General features: G+C 34.3%; 1 protein-coding gene across 3 annotated transcripts in view; it reads right to left on the reverse strand.

The window, feature by feature from the left end:
- The window catches only part of LOC150083041 (CCR4-NOT transcription complex subunit 3-like), a 592,625-nt gene that overhangs the window by 453,270 nt on the left and 124,874 nt on the right, over positions 1 to 14,481 (reverse strand). For all 3 annotated transcript variants that reach the window (XM_090377751.1, XM_090377752.1, XM_090377750.1), the window contains exons 3-4: positions 11,527 to 11,601; positions 425 to 514 (exon numbers count right to left, since the gene is read on the reverse strand). In XM_090377751.1, coding sequence (XP_090233877.1) covers positions 425 to 514; positions 11,527 to 11,601 — 165 coding nt within the window. The remainder of the gene's footprint in view (positions 1 to 424; positions 515 to 11,526; positions 11,602 to 14,481) is intronic.

Consider the following 14,481-nt stretch of genomic DNA (forward strand, 5'->3'; position numbering starts at 1 on the left):
CTCAAACATCCACTTTTCTTTACAGAATGAAATGGACCGCCTCCTAGCTAAATTAATAATATAGTTATGTCCCATATAGATGTAGAAGATTATATTAATAATAAATGTAATTATTTTAGAGCAGGGATACATGTAAATAAATAAATTACATGGATTAATACTGCTGTGAATTAATATTCCTTACAGCCAAGAGAATGCAACATGTAAAGAATTTCCTTTGTTAAATGCAAAGATTTAAAGTGGAGCTTAAAAGAAATAGCTTAGAAATGATTTGAATGATTCCATTTTAGAATTTGGTTACATCCACTAACAGATGAAATTAGGCAAAGGATTTTGGCTGATTTCATAAAATGCTTATTTGCAGAGAGCATAAAATGAAAGACAACAGTTCGAGGCAATAAAAAAAAAAAAGCTGAAATCTTACTGTTTCAATCAACTTTCTGTTTTCCTGTAACGTTCTCTTGTCCTTGATTTCACTCGATGCCAACCAAGTTTTGATTTGGTCTCGTAACCTCTGAAAACATTTTCAGTGACACTGCATTACTTCTAAAGTGAAGAATTTAAACAAAATCTAAACAATCCACAAAAAAATAAGCAGTTCAATGGATAATTCAATATATAAATTCCATATCAAAATTATAACATGCTAACTTTAAAAATGAAACATGTTCTGTTCAAGCCAGATATATTTAATTTTTCATAAATATTCTGATTTTTCCAACTGGTAAGAAATCAAGGTTTAAATGAGCAAATCATTTTTATAAATAAATAAGATAGTAAAACTTATGTCTCTTAATTATAATGATAATTACAAGGATACTGAATGTACATCAAAATTTTAATTCCATTAATCAAATTTCAAATAAGTTATAGATTTTAAAGAATTTTTATTATACATATTTTAACGTTTCTACATAGAAAACGGAAATAAAACACAAAATAGCTAATTCATAACAATTCAAAAACTAGCTCTAAATATGCAATTCAGAATTTGAAAAATTTTACTGTAATACATGGTCATTGTGAATAATATCTGAATCATCACATTAAAAAAATGAAAACAGAGTGACACTATAGCATTAAGTAATTGCAAATGTCTCTATCTCTTCAGAAGAAAAATTAAATGTATACAAAAGACATATTTACTGCAACATACCTTGATACAATGAAACTGCATGTACAGAGACCTACCAATAAGTCCTTGTAAAGTAAGCCAAGTAGGCTGCAACCAAGAACTAGGAAATTATTTTTAACAGGGTATCTTGCTTTTATTTATGTTATACAAACACCAACATGTGACAACTAAGTACAGACTTTACCCATATTTTGAATGTCTGTTGTTATATATATAAAAACAAGTTTTCAATGGTGCAGTAGATATTGAGAAAACCATATACTTCATAAGAATCTATCAGAATCACTGAATGGGTTGTTCAACTCCGATTCTAAATCTCCTAAAATTTCCAAACCGAATTCTATCAAAAATAATGCATTAGCTTCACAATATTTTCATATGAGAAATCACAAGTTTTTTTTTTTTTTTGTAAACAAGTTTCTTTTTAAAAGTTTTTTTTTTTTTTGTTATTTGAAAGATGTAATGTTTCTCTCTGAAAATTAAAGCTTTTGTACTGCATTCCAAGTGTTTCAAATTAAGTTTCTTAATGTACTAAAGAGGTGAATTTACAAATCCATACTGGTTGATACAGAATATGGATTCAGTAATATTTCCTGTTTATAAACACAACATAAAATTCAATATCTACATAAGATTCAAGAAACCTTTTTAAAACTTTACAAATCCATACTGACACCGACTCATTCATTTAGCTTCACTGAGATAAATTATATCATTATGCTAATCAACATCTTTAAAAATAAAAAAATTTTAAAACTGAAAATTACTTAATTACTTAAACAAAAATAAAATTAACTGCAGGTAGAGCATCTCAATCATAGAAAAGAAAAATCCAGGGAATTCCCATAAATCCAAATGAATGATACAGCAAAGAATAACTGGTTCAGAATATTTTCTGTTCTAGGGAAAATAATGGATTCACTGGATAAAGGATTGCAGAATCATTTAGACAAGACTGCAGTAACAATTCAGACACAGCATAGGTTTGTTAAAGGGAAGTCTTGTCTGACCAATTTGTTAGGACACTATGATGTGGCCACAAAGGAACTGGATGTAAAAAATAATTTTGATATCATATACTTTGATTTTGGGAAATTTTTGATATTGTTGACCATGGAAGACTGATGTACAAATTGGAGCAGTATGGCATTAAGGGCAAGTTGCTACAATAATAGATAAAAGGATGGTTGAGTGAGAGAAGACAGAGTGGTAATCAATGGACACTGCTCTTCATGGACTAATGTTATTAGGGAAGTCTTCGGTGCTGGGCCAAGTGTTGTTTTGTATATTTATCAATAATATTGATGAAGGTATATCAGGCTTAATGTCCAAATTTGAAGATGATACAAAGGTTGGCAGGGTTGTTAATGACAGTATGCTACTGCAACAGGATGTAGAAAAGTTGGGCAGATGGGCTGAGAAGTAGCAACTGAAGTTTAACATTGACAAATGCAAAATACTGGATATGGGTAGTAGTAACCCAGAGAAATGTACCAACTGGGTACTACACTCAGGGTAGTGGAGAATGAAAAAGACCTCTGAGGTAATTGTTCAGTCAAATATTAAGTTTTCTGGTCAGTGCAGACAGGCTGCCACAGCAGGTCATGGGGTCTTGTCAATGAAATACAGGAATTTTGCTAGCAGGAGGAAAGTTGCATTTTAGGAAAGATGGAAGCCGCATTTTAGGAAGGATGTAGAGTTGCTAGAATGAGTACAGAGAAGGGCAACAAGACTGGAGAGGAGAAGGGGTGCTTTTACAAAGAAAGGCTTTTCTGTAAATTGCAGCATTTGGATACTAGGTACATGCAAGGTGATCTGATCGAGGTGTATAAGGCCTTGAATGGATTGTGCAGGCTCAATGCTGATGGGATTCTTCCTCTTGTTCAGATTAGAAACCTGAGGGGGCATAAACTCAAATCAAGGAAAGACAGCTGTCAAATAGATGTGTAGAAATTTGCCTTTAGCCAGCAGGTAGTTGATTACTGGAACAAACTTCCATCTGTTGTTGTGGAAGTCAATGGCTTAAATAAATTCAAGGAAGAAGTGGACAAACGTTTGGAGCGAATGGATGGATGAAATGGAAAGGTTTTTTTTTTTTTTTTGGCTGATACTGTATAAGCTTGCTTTCTTGCATCATATGCTTTTGCTAATGCTAATAATTGCTTCCATTCATATTTCAAATTTGATAGTTTAATTCAATACATCAATGGTTTTCCTGTACTACAGCAGACTCCTGATTATCAAAGGATGGTTAGATAATAAATTTTGCTTGAAAATCAAAACCCCAAATAAATAAATGTATACTAACAGTGTAAGAAGGTCTAAATAAAATTTAATATATATCTCATCATCATGATCTATCATCGTTCCTCTATTCCATGGGTCGATGTATGAAGCCTTGCCACCATGCCCTGTCCATGTACTTCTCTCCATTGATTTCACTGCAATTTCCTCCTCTCTTAATGGCATTGGTCTTTATTAGTCCTGCCATCTCATTCTTGGTCTCTCCCTTGATCTTTTATCCCTTAATTTGTCCCTGTAAGCCAAACATTCTTCTTGGCAAACACCTCTCATTCATCCTCTTGACATGTCCAAACCGTATCAGACGGGACCTTTCAATCCTATTTTGGAGAGTTTTTCAATCTGAATTCTCTCCCAAATCACATCATTCCTGATTTTGTCGCATCTTGTCTTTCCGGCTATGCTCCTCACAAATCTCATTTCTGCCCCTGAATTCTGCTTTCATCCTTTTTCCTCACAGTCCAAGTTTCAGATGCATATGTCAGAAATGGTATGTAATAGGCCTGATATATAGCCTTCTTACACTTCAGTGGTATGTTCCTGTTACAGATCAAATCTCTTGTCCGCCTATAGAAATTCCCACCCACTTGTATCCTTCTACTTATTTCTTTGTCTATTAACTCCAGTCTTTGTAACGGTGCTTCTTAGATACTTGAAGTTGTTAACCATTTTTAGCTGTTTCCCTTCCATCGTAATGTATCCGTCAAGCTCGCCACTCCTCTTTAGAGCCATTATTTCACTCTTCTCCTGACTGAAAACTGGTCCAAATTCATTGGCCATACTAGCCCATACATCAACTTGCCGTTGCACTTGTTCCCTGCTTTCTCCCCATATGTAGAGGTCATCTGTGAAGAGCATGACTTTCATCTGGACCTGTCCAAGTTGTTCCACCACTCTACATTGCACATCATTCATGACAGCTATGAACAGTAGTGGTGACAGGACACCTCCTTGCGTCAAACCTGATGTTATTTCGAAGTTCTCCATCAACCCCACCACTGTTCTTACTTTGCTCACTGTATTGGTGCACATATTCTCAATTCTCTCCACAAGATGTTCCTCTATCCCCAAGTTTCTCAAAACTTCCCACACTTTCTCTTTACTGCATCAAACGCTTTCTTTAAATCTAAAAATGCCATCCATAATTCTTTGTGTTCATAACACTTTTCCATCAGTTGCAGAAAATTAGATCCACCGTTGATCTGCCAAGCCTAAAGCTGTACTGTTCCTCGGCTATCCTATTTGCAATTGCTCCTCTTATCTTCCACTCTCTCATACAGCTTACTCACATGTGATGTCAGTGTGATGCCTCTATAATTGGAACACCATTTCCTGTTACCCTTCTTGAACAACGAGATGATCAAATCTTCTTTCCACCAGTCCTTCGGCACCTGTCTCTCATCCCAGATCTTACGGAACAGTCTGTATGTCCACACTATCCCTGCATCGCCTGTAGCCTTCAGCATTTCTCCATTTATCTCATCCATACCAGCAGACTTATCTGTCTTGATGTATTTCCATGCCTGCACTACATCGTTCCAAGTCAAGGCTATCTGCTCACTCTCCCCCCATCTTTGCTTTCATCCCCTCTTTTATGATCAACCTGCCTTTGTCCCTTTTGCTGGCTGTCCTGCATGTTCAACAGATTTTTAAAATACTTCTCCCATGTTCCTCTTATCTCTTTGTCCTTAGTTATTAGGTTCTCATCCATCAAGTATTTGCTCTGTTCACCATCTCTTCTCCTTTTCCTCACCATACCACATGTATATAATATATACATATTCTTTGAAAATGGAAAACGATAAAGTTTGCTTTCTTCCTTGGTTTGTTTAACGAGCTGAAGTTTTTGTCAACATACAGAACAATCCTCTTCCATTTTAACATAATGAGGGATAAAAATGAAGGAAAAAAATGGACATATTAGTAAAAGATTATTGAAATGTAACTAGTGTGAACTAGTAGCCAGAAAGCAGAAGTAGGAATGAGGTTTCTAAGATATCCAAAAGACAAAAAACATTACAAAATGTAAATAATAAAAGAATTCCACTTATTTCTTTTTGTTAAGTGATTTACACTAACTTAGGCTTATGTAGGCTATAGAAAGCTTGGGTTAATCTGGCCCTAAAGCAGCTAATAGCAGTATTCCACCTTACTGAACACATCAGATAATTGATAATTTCTAAGGATAAGTAACTACTAAAGAAAGCAATTCAAATTTCAAGCCATCTTTCTTGCAGTCGGGAGAAAAAAAGTACTAGCAACATCTTTTATCTGTACAAAAAAAGGGGGTGTGTTTTTTTTTGTTTTTTTTTTACAAATCAAGTATAGGAGGGTCGTACTGACTGGTCCCCCTCCTCCACTTTAAAATCATTCTGTCAAACAGAAATAACTCATGACATCATTCAAGCAAAGTTTTTGACCCATTATCTCTGTGAAAGTTTTAAAAATCTCTGGATAAAAATCTCTCTTTATAACTAATCTTTCAGGGCCACTTCATTATCATTTCCAAGATTTTTTAATAAATAATTTTTCTGGGTAACAAAATTATTCTTTTGTAAAATATATGTGTATAAAGACCTACTTTACCTTCTGAGGTTTATGCATTTTGATTTACCATTTGTAAATGCAAGGGCTGTTCAATAAAAAATGATAATAATTTTTCATGAACAGGCATACCAATTGCTATTTCTAGCTGACCTGCCAAATTTTAGAACAAGCCAAGCTGCATTGCATAGCAAATGCACAGCTTGGTTTGGTTTTCTATCACTGTGCAACTTGTGCGTACGGTGTGATACCTTCAAAATTTCCTGTGTGCAAGGAGATCCTTCATGATCCACTGACTAATGTTTATCTCTGGATTATAATAATATCAATGATCACCAATGACATTCAATTCTTTTCAGTGGACTTGTTCATAGGATATCTTTATGCTCAATTCTTTGCAATGAACTTGTTCACAAGATATGTTTAGTAATCTGATAAACTTTCAAAAATCAGGTCACAAACAGCAATGAACATTTGTCCACAAAGCAAAGGAGAAAGCTGTGTAGTAATGAAATATCTTTTTTTTGAAAGGAAAGATGTAAGAAACTCATGAGGATATAACTGGAGGCAGTATGTGATTACTGTCTATTTTATAGTACCATCAATAAATGGTTGATATATTTAAAGGTGGGGATCATTGAGGTTTTGAAAAATGAAGTTTAACATTGACAAATGTAAAGTACTACATATGGGAAAGAGCAACCCCAGAGCAACGTATCAACTCTGTGGTACTACACTGACAGTGGTAGAGAATGAAAAGGACCTGGGGGTTATTGTGCAGGCAGATATGAAGTTCTCTGAGCAGTGCAGACTGGCTGCAAGAGTAGCTCATGGGGTCTTGTCAATGATATACAGGAATTTTTCTAGCAGGGATAAGGAGGTGATTATTCCCTTGTATAAGGCAATGGTCAGGCCACACCTTGAGTACTGTATACAGGTCTGGAGGCCTCATTTCAAGGAGGATGTAGAGCTGCTGGAACGAGTACAGAGAAGGGCAACAAGATTAGTGAATGGAACAAAGGTTGCTCTTATGAAGAAAGGCTCAAGTTTTGCAAATTACAGTGTCTGGAGACTAAGCACCGGCAAGGTGATCTGATAGAGGTGTATAAAGCCTTGAATGGTTTGAGCATGCTCAATGCCGATGGGATTCTTCCTCTTGCTCAGAATAATCACCTGAGAGGGCATAAATTCAGATTGAAGAAAGACAGATATAGGATAGATGCGTGGAAATTTGCTTTTAGCCAGCGGGTAGTTGGTTGGTGGAACAGACTTCCATCCCTTATTGTGGAAGTTGATAGCCTAAATAAATTTAAGGCTCAGCTGGACAGGTATTTCGAACGAATGAAGGGGCGAAATGGAAGTTTGTTGGGTTTTTTTTTTTTTTTTTGGCTGATGCTGCATAAGCTTTCTTTCTTGCATCATATGCATCTACTAATGCTAATGCTAATTTAAGGTATTACCCTACAAAACTGGGTTACACATATATAGATGTTTGTAATTTAGCATACTATTTTATTTAATTTATTTTAAAATAATGAAATATATAGTAGGCCAGAAACTTTCCATGTTCATCTAACATAACATGGTGGAAGGGCCGACTGTGTGCTAAAAGGCAGAGCAGAAAAGGCGACTCGCTAAAAGGCAGAGCAGAGCTTTGTACAATGGACTAAGAAGTCCAGTTTAAAATCAGTGTATACCTAAAAATTTAATGATTTAGAGTGAGGTTGGGTGGGGTTGTTAATTTCCTTTCAATGGATTCAGGTTTGTAGTAAAGAGGAAGTTGGAAAAAAAAAAAAACAAATAGGAAATACTAGGGCTTCATGGGTTTACATGCAAACAGAAAGGTTTAATATAATCCAAGAAGTCATTAATATGACACTGAGAGGTAACAACAGATTGAGCAATCTGATCTTACAGACACTACCAGGAGAGAATGCTGATCAGATTGAGCAATCTGATCAGCAGTCTCTCCTGGTAGTATCTTATAAATTTAATTTCCTTTATTTATAAGAGAAGCCATGAAAAAAGGAACAATATGACTGAAAATATATCTGAAAAACATATAATTAATAACAAACTAGTAAAAGCAGAATCCCAGTGTTAATATTAAAGGAAACATGAAAACCAGTTAACTAAAACTGAATAATTCAAAAAAATTCCAATTTAATTTACACAAATTATGTCTTGTCTTACATGCACTCTTAAGTACAGCACAAACATTTTAGCTTTCACTTTCATCACTGGTAACAAAAACTTTTGCTTTCTGGTAAGCAACTCTTCTGGTGTTAACGAAGCTGTGGTTGCATCATCATCATCATCCACTTTAACTAACTCTCCAAATTCTTCAACAATAACCATATGTTCCTTCAAAGTCCCAGTTCTTCCTATCATATTCATTTACTACACTATATTTTTCGATGATATTCTCACCAAAGTCACCAGTGCAATACAAGACCATTACTTCACAAAGCCATTGGTGCAAAATTGTTCTAAGAAATATCATCACAAATAGCATCTAAGACATTCCACTCTGGCTGCAAAGTGTTCCCTCCTTTTAGAGAATGATAAAGACCTGGGGATAATTGTTTCATGTTCAGACATGAAGTTCTCTGAGTGGTAAAGAAGGGCTACTAGGACAGTTCATGGAGTTTTGTTAATGATATAAGAGAATTTTGCCAGGGGTTAATGATAACACATCTTGAGTACTCTATACTAGTCTGGAAGCCTTATTTTAGGAAGGATGTGGATCTGCTGGAAGAGAGAAGTCATAGAGTAGAGAAGAAAATAAGATTATTCAGGGACACAAAAGTGCTTCTGAACAAGAAAGACTTCAGTTTTGCAAATTGCAGCATCTGGAACTAGCCACTGCAATATGCTTAATTTAATGAATTGAAGTTGCTAATGTAAATGACATCCTTACTCTTCCTTAGACAACACACATAAAAGGGGGGGGGGGTATAAATTTAAATTGAGGAAGGATGGTTGCAGGATTAATATACCATAATTTATTTCAGCCACTGGATAGTTGATTGTTAGGAACAAACTTCGATAAGTGTGATGGAAGCGGGTAGTTCGGATAAATCTGAGGAATTAAACGAATTATTGCATGGCATGGATAGGTGATGTGGGAATGTATTTTTATCATTTTTTTTTAAATTTTGATTCTTTGTTATTATTATTATTTTTTGGCTCATGTTGCATAAGCTTACTTCCTTGCATCATTTGTTGCCAATACTAATACTACATCGAGGATCAAGTACCTTATCAGGCAGGTTTTATATGCTCTCCTGAGGTTGTAAATAATGCTTTGATCCATAAAAGCATTATTTAAATGCTGCATAAAAGCAGTGGTATCAGAAAGTAAAAACAGACACGAAAACTGAAAATCTTCAGTTTTAGTCTGTCAGCAGAATAGGCTGTGCAGTAATCTACAATCATCAAAAATGTTCCTTTCTTTTTTCTGGAGCCATGCTTCTATCCACTTTCAACAAACATGACTGAATAATTTTGATTGCAAACCAAGGAATATCTACTGGTCTCATAATCGAGCAGAAAGAAGTTGGTTAACTATTTTGAAAAATCTTAGCTTGGAAAATTTTCCAATCACAAGTGAGTTCAGTTTTGTATTGACATCTGCTGTGCATTTTTTTTTTTTTTTTTTTTTTTGGAAATATATTAAACATTAATTAATTAGAACTATACCAAGCTTCATATTAACCATACAAATTAACATTATATCTTGTGGGACAACAGTGAACTTTGTAATAAATGTATTATGTACAAAAAGTTATCCTTTAGTAGGGGCTTTTTTTATAATTTATAAACAGAACTTTGGATAAACCAAGTTTATATTAATAAGATTCTATTGTAATTTTGTTAGTGTTAAGAGTTTGGTTTATTTCGTAGAAAGTGGTATCATACAACCAAGAAGAACAGGGGGAGGGGGGGGGAGGGGGGGAGAGAGAGAGAGAGAGAGAGAGAGAGAGAGAGAGAGAGAGAGAGAGAGAGAGAGAGAGAGAGAGAGAGAGAGAGAAGCTCCTCCTTGGTAGAAGCTCAAGTTGGTTTTGAATGCACACTGTTTTTTTGTTTTTTTTTTTAAAGAATATTATGATGCAATCATAAAGTAGCTGAACTAGAACTGCAAGGTGCATAAAAGATAGCATAAAAGTGTCAGAGGATCAATAGCATCTGAATTGGGGAGGTCAAGGGGGGAAACAATATTTTCCTTCTTCCATGCTGCACAAATGAAGAAAATAAGCTGAAGGCATGTTTCAGTAAAATGTGCTGAGAGATTGCCAGAAAAGCAAAAATTTACTTGTAAAATGGTTTCAAGATTTTGGCTAAAGTTTTATTAAGCTCTTGTGGTTTTGCTTTTAATAGTTTTAGCTATAGTTAGTTTGCATTCTTAGGAGCTATCCTGCAGATATGCCAATTCTGGAAGAAAATAAGCTTGAACAAAGGTTTGATTATAGAAGTTTGCCAGGATATTCAGGATGAAAAAGCTACTGATTCTGAGGTAGAATTTAGGGATAGAATATGGCCCTATTGCAGAAGTCAGGAAAAGAGCCCACTGGCAACTTTAAGTCCAAGGATATATGAAAAATTTTAATCCTCAAACACAAGTGGTGTGCAGGTAGGTGAGATGAGGCAATATCAAGAAACACGATCAGCCCAGCATCAAGCTGAAAGACAAGGATGGATAAGGTTTTCTTGTGAAAAGATCAATTTTCCTTTTTGAGGTTAAACATTTATGAAATGAGTTAAAGTTTCATGCTTGGTAGTGTTAAACAGGAACAGTGAGCTAAGATGTCAACACCTGTCTGTGAGAGATTTGCCTTTGATTTGTTGGTTGTCTTCAAAAAGGAAAGATGATCATTCATAAAAAAGCTTTTGCTTTCAAGAAAAGAAACAAAATAATTCATATTAATTACATCGTAAGAACACCAAACCTGTATAAAATTTTATTTCATTCACTTTCAGTGGTTACTAACCGTTGTCTTCAATACTAGAAACAAAATAATTCAGATTAATTATATCACAATAATTGGTTATTATTATACAGATATATTGAGTAGTATATTTTTATTTCATTTTAAAATGCATTAAAATATCAAAATGTAGATAAGTTTAATTTTTGGCAGAAACTGAGGCAATGTTCATGGAATAGCAGTTGAAAAACAATGGTGAAGTTTGTTTTTTCAAACTTTATGAAGATGTTTTACAGCTTTGTGTAGAAACATCAAACATTAAAAATATTGAACCCTTTTTAAACTGTTTGATATTTTTAACCTTTTTTTTTTTCTGTCTATTTACTCTTACTTCTAATCAAAGCCTATTAGATTTATTCAGTATTTGCCTACAGAGTTTCCAAGTTAGCTTTTTGCCACAATTTGATATTAAAAATATGAGAAGGCTCTACTGAATAGGATGAATATGTGCTAACACAAAGTTAAATATTTCTTATGATTTCTTGCAACTGCCAGCAGGTTAAATAATAACTTAAAAGAAACAGTACACACATCTCACACAATAATTCAAAAAAATACCTGGAGTTTTTTAATTTCTTTCTTAAGATCTGCCTCATATTTTTCTTTCTGATTTGTATTTGTTGCACTGTGCACCTGAAAAGATATATTTTGGAATACAGTTAAGATGCACATGCATTATTATTATTTTTTTTCTATTCTTAAAAGGATTGAAAATATCATTTTGTCCCTCTCTTATGTACTATTACATATACATTAAATTAAAAAATCAAAGAATTTAATGAATGCATGTATTTAATTTTTTGCCTATCTTTTCCAAACAGTGTTTGAAAACAGTACAGAAACAATGTTTATCAACCTTTTTTTTTTTTTTTTTTTTTTGGGGTAACAAACCATACATTTCCAAAATCATTCAGATTAACTCAAAAAAAATAAAAAATCATTCAGATTAATTCAAATAAATAATAATAATAAATAACAAAACAATTTGATTAATTAAAAAAAATTCAGACTAATTCAAAAATAAAATAATAATTCAGACTAATTTGAAAAATAATAATATTTCAGTTAAATAAAAAAAAAAAAAAATCTGATGAATTACAAGAACACCGATTCATAGGTAACTTTTACAAGTCAAAGTGGATATAATTAAATTAATCTCTCTCTCTCTCTCACACACACACACACACACACACACACGACTGCGTGGGTTGAGAACTAGCAAGCTTAATCCTGAATGAATCAAAAAAATTACAAGCTTGTCAAACTCTTCTATATATTAAAGTGCATTAAGATATACAAATGTTCCACCTCTCCAAATCAGGTTAAAGCACTGAATGATCAAGTTAAGCACAACTCCATGCGCTCTTGATTGGCTATCTCATGGTTGGGAGACATGATTCAAATGGTTTGAGTACCACAGTTTTGAAAAAAAGTCTTTTTGACCTATAGCAAATATACTATTACTATTAGTAGTGGCAAATGATACAAGAAAGCAATTAAACTTATATAAATAAAGAAAAAAAAAAAATCCCATTTCACATATCCATCCCCTCCCATGACTTGTCTTAATTGAATTTATTCCGACTATCCATTTCCACAACAACAGATAGAAGATTGTTCCAGCAATAAACACACCCATTGACTGAAGGCAATCTTCTGTCCATCTATTCAGGAAGGATGCAATCATCCTTCAACTTGGAATTTATTTCCCTTAATGTGCATAGTCTGGGCAAGAGGAAGCATCCCGTTAGCATTGAGTTTGCTCAAGCCATCCAAAGCCTAAAACACCACAATAAGATCACTGTGCTGGTGCCTAGTCTCCAGATGCTGCAATTTGGTAAGAGACTTTCTTGTAAGAGCACACCTTTGTTCCCCTCAATAATCTTGTTGCCCATCTCTGTATCCATTCTAGCAGTTCTACATCCTTCCTAAAATGAGGCGCCAGGTCTGTATTAAATACTCAGGATGCAGCCTAACCACTGCATTATAAAATGAGATAATCACTTCCTTATTCCTGATAGCAAAATACCTGAATATCATTAAGAAAACACACCATGAGCTCGCAGCCTGTCTGCATTGCTCAAAGAATTGCATATCAGACTGCACACGATTAATTACAGGGCCTTTTCAATTTCCACTATCCTAAGTATAATACCACACAGTTGATATATTACTGTGCGATTCTATGCAGTATCTTGAATTTGTCAAGGTACTGCACAGAATCAGTGCCATTTCTCAGCACAGCTGGCTAATTTTTTTAGTACTTGTTGCTGAAGTACCTTCATTACTTATTAACCACACCTTTGTATCATCTGTAAGCTTAAACAATAAGCCTCACATACCCTAATTAATATATACAGAATATAACAACGAGCCAGTACTGAACCCTTTTGGGACTCCACTAATAACAGTCTACAAAGAGCAGTATTGATAACTACTCTGTCTTTTCCCACTCAACCATCAATTTATCCATAGCAGTAACTTTCCTTAAATGCCAAACTGCATCAATTTGTACAGCAGTCTTATGTGCAATAGTATAAAAAAAAGTTTTCTTGAAATCCAAGTATATGATAAGAAAATTATTTTTAGCATCCAGTTCCACTGTCTGCATCATACTATCCAATTAAAGTGGTCAGACAAGATATACCCTTAACAAACACATGCTTTGACAAGTATAATTGCACTCCTGTCTAGGTGATCCAGCATCACTTACTTCTTTAAACAGTGACTCTGTTATGTAAGCTAGAAGAGAATTAAGCTAACAGATCTGTAACTACTTGTGTCATCCTTTGATTCCCCATTTTTAAATTAGCAATACATTCACACATCTCCAGTCCACAGGACTTCTTCTGAGAGATTCTTCTCATAATTATGCCAAAGGGTTTACTTACCTCATTTGCTGCCTCCCTTAATATAACTGGAAAAATCTCATCCACCCCAGGTGCCTTTTTTATATTTAACTTCAATTTCTCTTTGACTTTCCTCTCATTTATCACAAAATCATTAACTCCCTGTTACACTCCTGGCATCTCCCCTCCATAAAGAATTTCTCAAGTGTGAATGCAGATGCAAAATACCTCTACAGCCATCAGCAACCTCAGCAGGTTCATCCACAGTTAAACCGTTGATATCAAGTGGACCAATGTGATTCAACCCTGTCCTTCTACTGTTAATATAAGCATAGGTGCCTTTTCTACTTTTCTTGCCATTCTTCACCAGAGTACTTTTCATAATCTGCCTTAGCTTGCCTAACCTCCTCTGTGACTTGATTACAGACTAATTTACATTTACTATAGGCTTCTGTGTATCACCTGATATTTATATTCTGTATCACCAGATACTTATATTTATATGCATTTTTCTTCTCTGCCATGTGTCTCAGTAGTTCATCTGAGATCCACTTAGATCTAAGCCTTAAAAAGTATTTCTTAGTTGGTAAGAAAAGCTAATAGCTTTTATGATTATATCCCTGAATGCTTGCTATTTAGAATTTGTTGTTGGTAAAATCATTAG

This window comes from Mastigoproctus giganteus, chromosome 7 (assembly GCF_048544385.1).
Source record: "Mastigoproctus giganteus isolate SK-2022 chromosome 7, ASM4854438v1, whole genome shotgun sequence".
Taxonomy (NCBI): domain Eukaryota; kingdom Metazoa; phylum Arthropoda; class Arachnida; order Uropygi; family Thelyphonidae; genus Mastigoproctus; species Mastigoproctus giganteus.